We start from the raw sequence: 15,814 nt of genomic DNA, 5'->3' as shown, positions 1-15,814 counted from the left end.
GGGTACATACTTACCACTGCCAAAGCTTTATTTGGGGAGATTACAGAATATGTATCTAGGAATTTCAGGAAAAACAAGGTTTATGAGGTCTGGACTGAGCTCACCAGGGTCAAACTCAGCAACAAACCTAAATTCTCACTCCAGTGTTTGTCTGCATGAGGCAAAATTTGATTATGGGAGATTGGTGTCTGGGAGCTTTCAAAGACAATGTGGTGGACACTGGTGAGACCAATGGCTCCTTACGATGGCCCCAGCCAGCAACTGGGGTGCCTACCTACCTCAGCTGTGCCCTTTTACTTCCATGGAGGCACTTGGGCACTCAAGAGCATGGGACTCCTGGAGGCGGCCTCAGGAGCAGATGCAGGGGCCTTTCTGAGTCCCAGCCCAGCCAGGCTCTGCTCAGGACTCTGCAGGTAGTTCTGAGATATGCAAGGATCTGGAGAATAGCTGCTTACCTGACAGCTGGCCAACAACTCCTGAGCCAGTGACAGCAACAGCAAATACCACTGTGGGTGCCCATGAGCACTGCTCCCTAAGAGAGATTCCTCCCTATGCCCACAGCCCCCTTTCTCTGCTCAGGCCCCCTGAAGGTACTGCAGGAAAGCTTGGGGAAAGACTGGCACACAACTCAGCAACAACTGTCCTTCCTATGTAGGTGATTCCCATAGCACTCAGGGCACATTTATGTCTCTTTTCTCAAGTGAGCCTCACAACAGCCCTGGGCTGGAGGCCTGGCAGGTTGCCAGCCTCTCCATGTTCCCAGTGAGGAAACCAAGGCTCAGAGAGGCTTCTGGCCCCAGGTACACCTCTGGAGAGTGACCCTGCAGATGAAGGTCTGTGCTGACTAGGGGCAGCATTCATGCCTGTGCATGTTGCTAAAAGGACCAACAAAGAACAAAGAGACCCTTCCTGGGTAAGCGCCTGCCCAAAGGAGGTGCTGGGCCTGTCATATTTGTGAGAGATTAAGTTACTCTTCTCTGGTGCTCCTGACAAAGGCTGCCCCCCAGCTCTCCATATGACCCCGACCCGCTGGCCTTGCTTCTGACCCTGGGCAGAAGGATGGGCTAGAACTGAAGCAGTTTCTCCTCCCACCTTCTGGGGAGCCCCCTACACCCCCACCTCAGTTCTGAGCAGAGAGCCTGAGCTGAGAGCATCTTCACAGGGGGGTCCACACTCACTCCTTAGGGGACCTGCCCAATCCCCAGGCCCAGTTCCAGGCCCAGTAGCTGCAGCACAGGGGGAGGAATGTGCTAGCTCCCTGCCAGAGGGGGAGGGTGCTTCCCATTTGGCAGCAGCCCACCCTCAGGAGTGGGGACACAATGCAGGCATTTAGGGCATCCTCAAAGGCAGCCCAGACCACAAGACCGGGAGCAGCGCCAAGGTCTCCTCCCTGAGAGGAATGACAAACACCAACTCCTCTTCGCCCTCCCCTCTCCCCAACCCGGTCAAAGAATGGGTGGCCAGGCGGTCTGAGGGGCAGAGACCAGGAGCTTGTGTGCCTGCCAGCCAGCAGCAGCTTGGAGAATGGAAAGGTTTTTCTGTTTGCAGAAGCTGATCCTCCGGGCCAGAGGACAAGCTGTTAGCATTGGGGAGCTGCGATGAGTGTGAAGTGTAGGGCCCTCTCCCGTCAGGAAGGGGAATGTCCAGGCCAGCACAGTGGTAGGGGCTTCTGCGGGAACCAAGTCATATGAAGGGAAAGCAAATTGCCCAGACGCAGTTACCTCCTTGCTGCAGGTGGGTACTGGCCGGGGCAGGGACACTCGGGACAACAGTGGTATCCCAGGGCTCAGGGGCCAAGGGATGAAGCACTTCAAGCACTTGCTCCCCATCTTCACACACCCCCCAAACTGATCAGGACTGCCTCATGAGGAGGCCTGATGGAGGGAGGGGGCCTCCATCCCTGCCCCACAGCTGTGGTTATAAGATCCTGCCTCTGTCCTTGGGAAGCCTGTGCCTGTCTCCTACCTCTTTCCCAGTCTCCAGCCTATGCCTGCAATTCCCCCACACTAGTCATGTCCCTATCCTTGAGTTCTTTCGGAGGTTTCTCCTCAGGAGAAGGTTCGAGTTTCTTGGAATGCCTTATCAGGTCCCTTGACGGCTGACCCCAGCCCCTCAACAGCTTCATTTCCTATCATATCTCTCATGCCTCCAGACCTTTGCATATGTGGGTCCCTCTGCCAGAAGCTCTGCCCTCCTTCACCGGAATAACTTTCCAGGCTCAGTTGGCACATTCAGCCTAGGATATTCCTTTACCCAGAACTAATAGCCGGTATGACTGTAGGTCTTCCCCATTAGGCTGTGAGCGCCCCCAAGGGCAGTGCCTATGTCCTAGTCATCCTTGCATTTCTCACACCTGGCAAAGAGCTCTGCACAGAGCGGGTACTTAGTGTTTGCTGTTTGCATGAGCAAATGAATGAATACCCAGATCACTTACAGGAGCCATGTCCCACTGCAAATAGATCCTTGTACTTTGGATTCCTGCAAAAGAAATATGAACCCATTGGCACAGGAAATGAACATGGCCTCTTCATAGACAAGGGTCTTCCCATGGACATTGGAGCCTAACTGCCCTGCAGACATCTACTTTCCAGCTTAGGCCCTCACCAACTGGGAGATCTGGGATGATCTTGCAATCTCATAAGAATCCTACTTTTCCCATACTGCCACATGCCACACTCAAGGTGGTTCTATGCAGCAGAAGGGGCTACTTGGGGTTGGTTTGTTGTGGGCCCTCAGGGTCTACTGCAACGCCTGCACTTACCAGCAGAGGGCGGTGACCGCCAGACGCTTGGCTTTGTCGTTTTGGAACTTCCAGAGCGGCAGCAGGGTACCCTCTTGGTCCCGGTATTCATCAGCAGCATCCTCATAATACTTAAAATCTTAAACACACACAGGCAAAGTCATGGGACTGCCATGGGACTGCCACGTTATGGCAAACCTAGGTCCACCACTTACTGTCTGTACCTCCTTGGGAAAAATGGTGAACCTCTCTGTTTCAGAGTGGGAATAATAAAATACCTCTCTCAAATGACTGCTGTGAGGATACATCAGTTGAGGTAATATATACAAAGAGCCTCAAAAAGTGCCTGGCACAGAGTAAGTTCTATGTGTTGGCTGTTGGTACTGTCATTGTTGTTGTTGAAGGTAAATTATAATAAAGCAGCCAAGTCCATGTGGATAAAATCCCAGGTTTGCAGACCTTGTCCCCATGAGTTTCCCTAGCACTTCAGAAGGCTCAGATGGGAGCAGTCAAATTTCAGAGGTTCAGCTGCCAGGGGTTGATTAACAGTTCTATTCATTCTGCCTCCTCAATCCCTAAAGTGCAGCCCATCTTCATATTCACTGCCAAGCTTCGCTTTAATGAAGCTGCCTGGATCCCCCATGGGTTCCCTGAACTCAACTTTATCTCCTGTCCTCAAAATTGTGTCTGCCTCCCATTTTTCTCTAAGTTAAGTAGAAATCTCATACTTGTCTATATCAGAAACCTGAATAATCCTTGATTGACCTCTTTCCATCATTTCTCATATTTTCCTTCTGATTATCTTTTTAATCCATTCGCTTCTCTCCTAACACTTCCCAGGTTTGGGCTTCAACATCCACCACCTGGATTGTTATGGCATCCTTCTAACTAGTCCCCTACCTCCAGCAACTCCTCCTCCAGCCCATGTCCCACAGAGCTGCCAGACTGAACAAACAGATCACCTCATCACACCACTCTCCCCACCCCACTGAAACCCTCTCAATGGCTCTCCTTGCACGGGCTCCTCCATCAAACCAAGGCTCTTGGCCACTACTTCCATGGCATTTCTAGCCAGCTGTCCATGTACCCTCCACATCAAATAGTGCCAATGAGTCAAGTTGTCTCATGTTTCTTTGTGTTTCTACATGCTTTTCCATGTCTAAAATGTCCTACTCTTCCTGGCAAACTCCTATTCACTCTAGATCCAGATCAAACTACTCCTCTGTAAGGCCTTCACTTTCTTTTGAGCAGAGTCAATTTCTTCCTCTGTTTCAGCCCTGCCTCACCTCTACTGAAACATCTGTCACACTATTTTGCCTCTTCCCATCATTTTGCCTGTCTCCCCTACCAGACAGCTCCTGGAGGGCAGGAAGCATGTCATATGCATCTCTGGGTCCCCACTGCCTAGCACAGGGACAGCCACAAAGCAACAACTGTTTATAGAATGCAAAGAAATAAATCAGCAGAAGTGAAATGGTTCTCAGCATTTTTTTCCAATGAAAGGTAATCATTTAGAAAATGAATCCTCTCATTCAACACAGCCAAGGACATGGCCAGGCATTGCCCCAGCCTCTCCCACAATGCCCCACACCTGGAGGTTGTGGGACTACCCTCAAACCTCAAAAATATCTCAGAACAAAAAAGATTTGAGTGGTCAGAGAAGTGTGAGCCTTGATCACATCAGAGATTACTCAGCTTTGGTTATCTTTGAAAATATCTCATTTCAGGGTGGAGATTAATTAGTAACACTTTTCTCTATTTTCACTTCTTCATGATTACACTTTCCCAAAGGAAAAAGAGTATGCAATTAAAAAAATCAAAGTTCAATGCATTTTTATGTGACTGTGTTCTTGTAAATGAAAATGGTTCACCAAGACCAATTTCTCCATGGATATTAATCAGGTTTGCAGCCCTTTGGTGGGCCACTTGCAGAGGCTGGGTTTCAGGAAGCCAAGCTGTGTGAGTGACAAATTCATTCACAGCTGCTGTGTACTTTGACAGCTTTGAAAAGCACTCAAGGTTGTTTTCCAGCCTGAATGATAACGAGGGGGCTTGTTTAGGCTGCTGGTTTTGGCAGCCTTGGTTTCTATGTCCCATGGGTGAGCAATGAGCATCAAGTCACCATGAAGAGCCCTAGGCTGTCAGCAAAGGAGACCAGCCAGCAGCAAGGAGCTGCCAACTCTGGGAGGCAGCTGCTCCAAATAAATGCACAACCTCTTAGGGAAATACAAGTCACTTGGGAATGTGCTGTTCATGCCATGGGAAGGATTCCGTTTCCCTGACACTGTCAAAGACTCCAGAATTTCCCAGGACCCAGGATTTAAGCATTTCAGAATCAATCTCTTTCTTCACTCCATCACTAATTAATCACCAGGATAGATCTATTGAGGGTATTTATTTGAAATGTCTGTTCCAGCTCAGTGGCTTTGTAGCCCAGTGGTGAAGTGCTCAGGCTGTCAATCTGAGGGGCCTGTGTTCAAGTTCTGATTCCACCACTCACACCTCACAAGCTGTGATTTTGAACAAGAGGCAACATCCCAGCCTGAGTGTCTCATCTGTGAAATGGAGATAATAAATAATGGTATTCACCTCCTAGTGTGGTTGTCAGGAAGAAATAAAATGATATATGTAAACTGCATAGCACAATGCCTGGCACATAGGCCATTCCCAGTGAATCACGGGTGCTTGTTTTTGCTATTGTAACTGTTCCTTTTTTCCATTCCCTATGACACAGGCTGGGTCAGGTGCGGCAAGGCCCATCCCACACCTGAACCTCAGCTCAGATTCCCAGCATGATATTCAAGGCCTTCCATCAACTGGCTCTAATCCCTCCAACCTGAACTCTCATCACTTTCCAAAAAAGCCACTGTTCAAGCCTGCTGCCCCTGTCACCACAGTCCATTACTATTCATTTTTACCGCCAGGTCACTGCTCTTGCCATCCCCTGCCCAGAACATCCTCCCTTCAGCTAACCTCCCTCTCAAACTCTGCTTATCTGCTGGCATCTAGCTCAGCTCCCGCCACCCTGAAGCTTTCTGTGACTGCTCCCACTCATCCCTCTTGTTCCTTCTTCCCTACTTGAACAGTTTCTGTCTATCCCATACATTGGAGTATTTATAGCATTCCCAAGCTGGACCGGGTAGAGGACAGACACAGAATAAGGAAGCTTAAGCCCTAGATTTGGGTCCTCTCTGCCACTCACTAGCCAGGTGGCCTTGGCCCTAGCTTCCTCGTGTATAAAGTAGGGGTAATCATCTCTGCTCTGCTGCCTCCCAGGATAGATGGGAAGATGACAGTGAATCACTAATGTGCAGGTATTATTGCGACACCACTGTCACATCTCATCACTATATCTACAGTTTCTTTTTTTTTTTTTTTTTTTTTTTTTTTTTGAGACAGAGTCTCGCTTTGTTGCCCAGGCTAGAGTGAGTGCTGTGGCGTCAGCCTAGCTCACAGCAACCTCAAACTCCTGGGCTCGAGTGATCCTTCTGCCTCAGCCTCCCGGGTAGCTGGGACTACAGGCATGCGCCACCATGCCCGGCTAATTTTTTATATATATATCAGTTGGCCAATTAATTTCTTTCTATTTTTAGTAGAGACGGGGTCTCGCTCTTGCTCAGGCTGGTTTTGAACTCCTGACCTTGAGCAATCCGCCCGCCTCGGCCTCCCAAGAGCTAGGATTACAGGCGTGAGCCACAGCGCCCGGCCTATATCTACAGTTTCTTATGCCATTGTTCATGGCTGACCAATGTAAGTCTTGTCTCCCTAGTGACATCCAGAGGAGGGAAGGATTATGTTTTCTCCCCTGCACCTAGAGGACCTAGCATGGGACACTCAAATACCAATCTTTTATGAGGAATTTTTAATGCAGGCAATAACAGTGGTTGCCAGCACTTCAAATCTTACCTTGAGCAATGTCATCATATGTATTCTGGTTGACCATCCGCTCCACAATTTTAGCAGCTTGAGCTACTTTGGTGATATCATCGCTCTGTGGGAATAAAGAAGCCACAGGTCCTCATAAGCCAGCACTTGGTAAGGATGTATGCCCTGAGCCACAGCTCAGACTTGCTATTGGCTCAGCAATGCCTCTCTGACACCACCCCCCTGCCACCCCATCCCGATAGCTCTGTAAAGGCATCTCTGCATGCCTCAAGGCCTGGCTCATCCGGCCATTCCCTTCCAGGAACTCCTACCTCACAAGTGGCACGAGGGATCTGAGCTGACTTACCTGGACCTTAGACAGAGCCTGCTTCATGCTCTTTCATTCTGAGGTTGTTTTGGAGCACAAGACAGGGCATTGAAGTGAGCCCGGGAAGTGTATTGGAGGGGAGAACAGAGAAGGGAAGGTTGGAGGCTTTTTTGATGGGGACAGAGAGGTTTTGTCAGCTCAGGGAATGACATAGACTCCCGTTAAATGCCTCATAGATCTTCTGGTCCAACCCTTTATTTAGTCAAAGGCTGGGGAAAACACAGACAGAGGCCAGAAGGGGGAAGAGACAAGCTTTTACACATGGAGTAGCAGGTATTAATAGAATTGAGACTCCTAATCCCAGGGCCCTTCCCACTGCCCAGACCAAAGAGAAAGCAGGAAGTTTTACACCAGAAAAAAAAAAATGCCTCATTTTGAATCAAAAATTATTATCCTTGTGTGAAATCCCATAAATCCACAAGGTGAACCACTTGGCAGGTTAACAGAGGAGCAAAGAGTTTGGGGGCTGACAAGAAAGGCCCAAAGGGTTCAGGGCAGGTAGCAGGAGTGAACCAGCTGGGCAGGCAGCCTTCCAGAGGGGGGCCAGGGGGCCAGGCCCATGGCTCCCAAGGATTAGATTTCCCAGGAGTGGCAGTGTCAGGCAGTGGCTAACAGAATGTGTTCCAGAGCCACAAAGACCTGCATTCCTACCCCATCCCACTGATTAGGAGCCAGATGGAAAACTTGAAAAAGTTATTTAACATCTCTGAGTCTTAGAGTCATTGTGAGGATTAAACGTAATAATACAATTATTTAACCCAGTTTCAGGTGGAGACAGTGTCAGAGGAAATGTGCAGACTAGTGCAGAGGCTTATAAAGTCACATCTGGGGAACTGCCCTTTGAGTGCCTTTGGCCACGTCCCAAACTGACTTATCTCAGTTTATCTCAGAAAACTGACCCAGGAGCACATTCATCAGAGTCTTACAATCACAGTCCTAAGAGTTCATCTGGTCCTGGCTAGTCCCCCTATTCTCTGACCCAAAGCAGGAACCCTCTCCCCTTAGCAGCTCCCTGGCAAGCTTGACCCTCCCCACACCAGGCAGCATTTTCTGTGATCAGACAGCCAGTCAGCTGACAGCTACTTCTGTGGGTCTTCTACCTATGGTCCTACCTCTGTCCTCTGGCCACAAGGAATTGTGTGCCTGGTAATAGCTTCTCTGAAGTAGGAGGACAATGCCTCATTCCTCCCAGTCAGCACTTCTTCAGTGACTCCATCAGTCATGGCATGGCATACTAACAACAATAGCCACCACCTATTGATTGGTAGCATGCAAGCACTATGTTAGAGGCCATACACACATTATCTTGGCTTCTCACAATAGTCTTGCAAAGCAAATATCACTAAGATGTCTTTACAGATTAGGAAACAGAGGTTTCAGAAAAACCCAGCTAATAAATGGCAAAGCTAGAAAACAAACCAAGCCCTGTGGACTGCAGGGCCTGTGCTCTCAGCCCCACACAGAAAGCCAGTCTCTCCCCAGGATGACCACCCTTCTCTGGGACCTGGGAGACCCGTGTCACTGGATGTGCTTTGAGAAGAGTATACTGGCTATTACCTCTGTTGTCCTGGATGCTAGGCTACTTGAGCAGTCACATCTCTGTATTAGTTCTGATTGAACTTGTGGCCTCTAAGCCCCTCCCTCCATTTCTACCTAATTGTTCAGATCCCACAGGTTGCATTCATGTCTGTGCATTCACCCAAATCATTAATGAGACAGAAACTTAGGGTCTACCATTGGAGACCTTTCTACAGGGCATCATGAAGTTATTCTTTTCTCCCCTCCTGCATACTTGAGTTTTTTTTTTTTTTTTTTTTTTTTTTTTTTTGAGACAGAGTCTCGCTTTGTTGTCCAGGCTAGAGTGAGTGCCGTGGCGTCAGCCTAGCTCACAGCAACCTCAAACTCCTGGGCTCGAGCGATCCTTCTGCCTCAGCCTCCCGAGTAGCTGGGACTACAGGCATGCGCCACCATGCCCGGCTAATTTTTTATATATATATCAGTTGGCCAATTAATTTCTTTCTATTTATAGTAGAGACGGGGTCTCACTCTTGCTCAGGCTGGTTTTGAACTCCTGACCTTGAGCAATCTGCCCGCCTTGGCCTCCCAAGAGCTAGGATTACAGGCGTGAGCCACAGCGCCCGGCCTCATACTTGAGTTTTATATCAACCTAATCTGAGCTGGGTCTTTGAGGAAGGAGTGGCACTCTACAGAAGCATGGGGCCTGGGCAAAGGGTAAGGCAACTTCCACTCCCACTCTATTGAACAGACAGCCTGGCCCAGTACTTGTGGGGAGGTGTATGTGTTATACTCCCAGTGTGGCTTCTTGGTCCAGAGGGCTGGAATCTGCCTGTATCACAGTCTGGAAGCTGGAAGAGCCCAGTGTAATAGAGGGGGTGGTCCCTCTTCTTTGAGGATGTTAGGCAGCAACTCTGGCTGGGATTACACCCCAGGTCAGATTCCAGTCTTAGCACAGTGACTTTTCTTCCAGATCCTGGGCCCTGGTGATCATAGTTGGGGTTTCTGCAACCATGGGTCCCAGCACAGAGCTCATAGCCAAACCCCTGATGGAGCATCATGCAAACCCTGACCCAGGCCAGTAGCCCCACTGAAGCCTCTAACCTCTAGACGATGGTGCAGGGGAAGCCAAAGGTCTACACAGGACAGCCCCCCAGGGCAGGGGCTCCACCTTTCACCTCAGAGTTCCAGTACCCAGCCTGGCCATGATCTCTGGGTGCTTGGTCAGTGATTGAATAAAACTGAAGGACAGGTCCTATTAAGCCAAGGCAGGGACTAAATGTGATCTTATCCCTCAATGTGACACTGTTATGGTAATGGAACAGAGAATTGAGTGGAAGTGGACACACCTCAGACAAAGGAAACAGAACTTCCTTTAACTGGCCCAGCTGGAGTAGAGCAGAACCACAGCCCTGAGAGCAGCCAGAGGAGCTCTCCAAGGTGCTGAAACCAGCCCCCAGCTTCTGTGGACTTTGTCCCTCCCACCCTAGTGCAGATCAAACCCGTTCTGATCCACACTGGGACTCTGGCTCTCCATCCAGATTTCTCTCTGTCAAAGGGACACGTGTGGCCCTTCCTCATCTTCCTGTGCTGACCTCCCTGCAGTGACCCCCTACAGTTGCATCACTGTAACTCACATGATGATCTCCAAACCTATGTTAGCCACACCCACAGTGAGCCCCCAACCATGACCTTTATAATGACTCCTGCATGGCTCATCATGGTAAATCCAGCCCAGGGTGGCCACATCCATTGGCCTGGCATTGATGGTACCTGTGACCATCTCTGACTGACCTGGCTCCTGGCCCTGAAGATTCACCTAAAGTATAGGGTGCAAGTAAACCCAAAGACTAAATGTTAAAAAGCATCTCACTTTCCCAAACCCCATGAGCCCTTGCCCAGGGAAGTGGTGCCTTCTTCTCAAACCCCACCTCCACCCTGGGCAAAGCCCCCAGCTCTTTCTAGGATACATATAGTGCTTTCAATAAGGTTCACATCTTCTGTCGCTCCTTGGCCCAACAGTCTTGAAACCCTGCTAGGCTCCAGACCTATATCACATTGGGGGAGGCATGGAATGCTAGAGGCAGATGTAGCTCTCCTCACATCTTCCCCCAAAGAAGAGAACTATTTATACCTCAACATTAGGCCCTGATTTAAGTATCTGTGAAACCCTCCCAGACTGCCATCTTTCTGACCACCCAAAGGCCAAAGCCCCACTCAGACATTCTGTGACAGAGCTGTGGGAACCATAAGCAAACCTGGGACTCCATAGACATCAGCTTCCTTGCAGCCATCTTTCCTGATTTTTTAGCCACTGGGGTCTTTGTCTTCTCCTTCTCTTTCGTCTTTTCCTGCTTCTCAAGCTCCTCTATATAGGAATCATAGATCTCCCACTAGGAAAGGGGAGATGAGAGGGATCATTGTGGGGTGCAGTCTTCACTCAGAAGGCCCCTTTTTGGCCTTTGGGACTTACAGTGTTGGTCACATTAACCCCTGTCATAAGCATCCTCTACTTGGCCCACTGTAATTATGCATTCAATGTTTATCTTCCCTGCTAACCATCAGCTCTGGAAGAACAAAAGAGTTCTCAGGACACCTCTGGGCTGGGCTTATCCATCCTGAAGCCCAGAGGCTGGGTCTCCAGCTGAAGATCAACATTGCTCTAGCCTGCAAGCCCCACCAGGCAGAACAAATGGGCAAACATCAGGCTAGCTCACATTTTTGTTGGTGATTTTTAAGACTCTGAATTAGGAAATTTAAAAAATGTATCCCCCCACAGAGATAGCATAAACATAGTGGCTCAGGCTGGCTGTCTACAGCACTGACCACACCTCAGCATTAAAAGGAGATAAGCAAAAGGTAAAGAAACCCTGATCTGACAGCAAGAAAAGCCCAAAGATAGATTGTAGCAGATCTGGGCTGGGCAAATGCCCCAGATCACACTGTGTGCTCCCTAGAGCTGGGCAGTCACTGCCACCTGGAGGCCAGATAGGCACACCTTACATTTAATAATTCAGGCATGGACTAGTACTCCACGCTGCAAAGTACTTCAGTGTTTGTTATCTTATTCAGAGCCCTCCAACAACTTCGTGAAGCAGCTTGTCATCCTCTCTTGACAGAGAAAGAAACTGAGGCATTAAGAATGACATGGTTTGCCCAGTATCTTACAGTATAAACAGCAGAGTTGGAGCCTGAGCTCAGGTCTCCTGGCACCGTTTCCTGCCAAAAGCAGCATGGCCATCCAGGAGGACTTAAGGGGGAAAGAGGAGGCTCTGCAGGAACACTGCAGCCTGCTGGGAGGGCAAGGTCAGAGTGCTAACACTTCAGAGTCAACCACAGGGCACCAGAAAGTCCATGGTAGCAAACGTTCTCCCTGGTCCTGAAAGAAGCTCCAGAAGCCATGTCTGTATCCAGCTTGGACCTCCTTGCCCTAGGGGTGTGTGGCTGGTCCAAAGCTCACTGGATAGGGACCTACAGTCTCATGTGCCTGGTGTTCAGAGCCTGGATGCTCAGGATAATGAGTGGGGAGGAGGACAAGTGATAGACGAGTGGAGGAGACAATGAGTAGATGGACGAGGAGGGCAGACTGCCAGAGGAGTCCTTGACCAGGTCACTCTCCTTTCTGCTGAATGAGAAAAGGATGTGTGGTGATGGGGGGTGATAGGTTTAGGCTGGCCAAGGGTCTTACCTGATTGGCTGTGGCTGAAAAGTTTGTCCTGGGGGGAGGCTCCATCTGGCATTCCCGGTCCTAGAGAACGATGACAACAGGAAACCCCCAGAAAGTCCTCAACTCCTTCTCACTTAACCAAACAGTACATCCTTGGGAGAAGCATTTTGTTTGGAGCTGAGGGAGGGGTGGGACACAGAACTGGAGAAGTAAAGAGGGGCCTGGGCAAAGGACCAAAGGATGCATTCAAAGCCCACATTTTGTCCATTCTGGCCTCCTGCAGAAGTGTAAGCTAGAAAGCAGGGGCAGTGAAGGCTGACTGCCAGTTTTAACAAAGATAAATTCCAAGTGGGGGTGGACTCATCTGCAGGAAGCCAGGCCAGGGCACAAAGGTCAGCCTCTGGCAGGCCAATAGGCTAATGTCTCTCATCCTGAGATGAGATTAGGTTTCTCCCTAATACTGAGATCTCCAGCTCCAGGAGGGGAATGTGGCCCTTCCCCATTGCGTATCACCCAGATTGCAGGTGTCAGCAGAGGGACCACACAGGGTGATAAGACACTGTCAAAAACTCACCCCATAGACCTCGCCCTCCATCCGCAGATTCATTTCTGCAGAACACTGCCGTTATATGTGTGAGTCTCTCTCCTGAAACCCTGAGAGGCTCCCTCAGCCTGGTTCTCAGGATCCTCCACACTCACAAGTCTGGGAATCTTTCTGACCTTTGCCAGCTGGTCTACCACAAAGCCCATCCACTTCTGTCAGCTGGCTCCCAGGCACCTCACTCCCCCAGCACATTGCAGCCTCCACTCTCCACTCAGGTGCTGATTTCTACCCCCTCTACAAAGTTCAGCTCAAGTTTAAGCCTCTTAGTGGAGTTTTTGGGAGGCTGTAGTCTCCTTCTTACTCTCTGAACTCCTGCCAGGATGGCACACAGGGACCTGAACACATGCTCCCAGCTCTCCTTGGAGAGATAAATTGTGGTGTCTGCCCTGCCACCAGTGCCAGGCTGAGGGCTGCTGGGGCTGGAGTCAGACCTTCTTCCTCCCTGCCATGCACAGTGGGAGCTGCAAAGCAAAGGAGCTAGGGTGGGGGCTGCTCTACCCGGAGGCGGTAGTTGAAGGTCTGTGAGGCCCTCTCACTGAAGTTGAACTTGTTAGTGAGCATTCGCTCCTTGGGCTGCACAGGAGTTATCAATTCTTCAGTCACTTTTTCAGCTACCTGGAAATAAAGATCCAGAGGAGCAGGACTCAGCTGTGAGAAGGAGGTGGTGGAGAATTGGGAGGGGGGCAGAAGTCCTAGGATAGGACAGGGGTGGGAGAGAGTGATGCTGCCAGATGCATTGGCACCTGCGGCATCTAACTTCTCACCTTCAGTCTCCCCCCTTCCCCCATAAGTCACCCCTGAAGCCTCCATCCAGAGCTTGAGCTGGAAGAAGAAGGATGGAGAGCAATATTACACTATACCTCAGCTGCAGGCACATCTGTTTGACTTCCAGGTTCAGTTTCTAACTCCTTGGGCTCTTCATCTTCTTCAAGATTTTCTGTTTCTGAAATCACCACCTTGGCAGACTCCTGAGAACCTTGGTAGGATATTGCCAATAAGCTCAAAGTCTAGGTCTGCTCCCCCAATCCCTGACAGGAAGGACTATCTTGGTTTCTGCCTGTCAGACCCTGCCTAGCTCCGGGGTCGTCTTTAGCCTGAGTGTCATGGGTTAGCTCCCAGACCTATCCAGGACAGCCAGATAGCTAGTGTCCTTATGTAAGTAGAGACTCTACAAAGTTCTGGCCCAGAGTCCTACCTGCGGCTATCTCATCACGGTAATGCTGTCGGCGTCCTTCATCCGAGTCTTTGGGGATCAGGTTTCCGATCTGGCTGAAGTGAACTGCCAGTTGGTTCACAAAGCCAATAAGCTTATATGTGCCTTCCTAAGAAGAGAGGGGGCTGAGTCAGGCCAAGGATCCCCAAAAGGGCTTGAGTAGAACGTAATCTGCCTTCACTCTCTAAGACCAAAGACAGTCTGTTAAAGGAAATACCACTCACCACTTCCTCAGTTAACCTGAAGTTTCCTTTTTTTTTTTTTACAGGTATGTCATCCTGACTGCAAATCCGAAACTTTTCACTGCATTTTAGTTTAAAGAAAAGGAGGCAAATGAAATCAAGTATTTGTTGAAGTTCTCATCAAAGATTTATTTATTTTAAAATACCTAGTCCACAAAAAATAAAAAAAATAAATAAAAAAAAAATTGGCCGGGCTTGGTGGCTCACGCCTGTAATCCTAGCTCTCTGGGAGGCCGAGGCGGGCGGATTGCTCCAGGTCAGGAGTTCGAAACCAGCCTGAGCAAGAGCGAGACCCCGTCTCTACTATAAAATAGAAAGAAATTAATTGGCCAACTAATATATATACAAAAAATTAGCCGGGCATGGTGGCGAATGCCTGTAGTCCCAGCTACTCGGGAGGCTGAGGCAGGAGGATTGCTTGAGCCAGGAGTTTGAGGTTGCTATGAGCTAGGCTGACGCCATGGCACTCACTCTAGCCTGGGCAACAAAGTGAGACTCTGTCTCAAAAAAAAATAATAAAATAAAATAAAAATAAATAAATAAAAAAAATTAAAAACCAAAAAAAATCTGTCACTGCCTCCTAGTAAAAATTTACACAAAAAAATTAAAAATAAAATAAATAAAATAAAATACCTAGTCCTTCCAACCTCAAGCAGCTCCAGAGTTATGTATCAGCAGCTCACATGTCTTGTCTCCTACATCCATGCCAAGGGATCCCAGTTCACTTGCCACACCACAGACCCTGGGCAGGTCAGTCATCAAACACACCTGCTATGGCCCTCTCTCCACTGAACTTAGCAGAGTCCAAGGCTGGATATATCCTCACACAGATAACTCCAATCTCCCTCCCTACAAGAGGCTTAAGCAATCCTCCTGCCTCAGCCTTTCAAGTAGCTGGGACCACAGATGTGCACCACATAAAATTAGCCACCACACCTGGCTAATTTTAAAAATTTTTTAGAGAAGAGGCCTCACTATGTTGCCCAGGCTGGTCTCAAACTCCTGGCTTCAAGCAATCCTGCCTTCTTGGTCTCTCAAAGTGCTGGGATTGCAGGCATTAGCTGCCGCACCACCCTAGTCTGGTTCTTCTATACTGCCTCCTCATTGATCAGCATTCTAGCAACCACTAAAATTGACTTTGAAACCAGAGAAGTCTCTTTCTTCTTCTTCTTGTTCTTTTTTTTTTTGGACAGGGTCTTGCTCTGTTGCCCAGGCTAGAGTGCAGTAGCATAATCATAGCTAACCGTAACCTTGAACTCCTAGGCTCAATCCGTCCTCCAACCTCAGCCTCCTGAGTAGCTAGGACTACAGGTGTGCCTGGATAATTTTCTGTAGAAATGGAGTCTTGCTATGTTGCCTAGGCTGGTCTCGAACCCCTGGCCTCAAGCAATCCTCCTCATATAATCTAATTTGCATGATAGTTGTAAGTATTGAAAATAATAAAAACAATCTAGTAACAGTGCCTGACACATAAGTGCTCAATATTAATGATCAACAAAAATAGCAATTATTATGATGATGAAAGTCCCATAGGAATGAATTATCTATATAGTTGTCATTTGACTTTCATCTTCATTCTGT

At 49.0% G+C, this 15,814-nt stretch overlaps 1 protein-coding gene across 1 annotated transcript in view; it reads right to left on the bottom strand.

Moving 5' to 3' along the window:
• The window catches only part of DNAI1 (dynein axonemal intermediate chain 1), a 62,511-nt gene that overhangs the window by 18,651 nt on the left and 28,046 nt on the right, over positions 1-15,814 (bottom strand). The window contains exons 5-12 of the mRNA XM_012770119.2: positions 13,974-14,100; positions 13,639-13,754; positions 13,277-13,393; positions 12,196-12,255; positions 10,766-10,900; positions 6,647-6,731; positions 2,762-2,879; positions 2,435-2,478 (exon numbers count right to left, since the gene is read on the bottom strand). Of these exons, the coding sequence (XP_012625573.2) occupies positions 2,435-2,478; positions 2,762-2,879; positions 6,647-6,731; positions 10,766-10,900; positions 12,196-12,255; positions 13,277-13,393; positions 13,639-13,754; positions 13,974-14,100 (802 nt within the window). The remainder of the gene's footprint in view (positions 1-2,434; positions 2,479-2,761; positions 2,880-6,646; positions 6,732-10,765; positions 10,901-12,195; positions 12,256-13,276; positions 13,394-13,638; positions 13,755-13,973; positions 14,101-15,814) is intronic.

Source organism: Microcebus murinus, chromosome 12 (assembly GCF_040939455.1).
Source record: "Microcebus murinus isolate Inina chromosome 12, M.murinus_Inina_mat1.0, whole genome shotgun sequence".
In the NCBI taxonomy this organism is placed as follows: Eukaryota; Metazoa; Chordata; class Mammalia; order Primates; family Cheirogaleidae; genus Microcebus; species Microcebus murinus.
The sequence above is the reverse complement of the archived record's forward strand: the minus strand, read 5'-3'. Positions and strand labels throughout refer to the sequence as shown.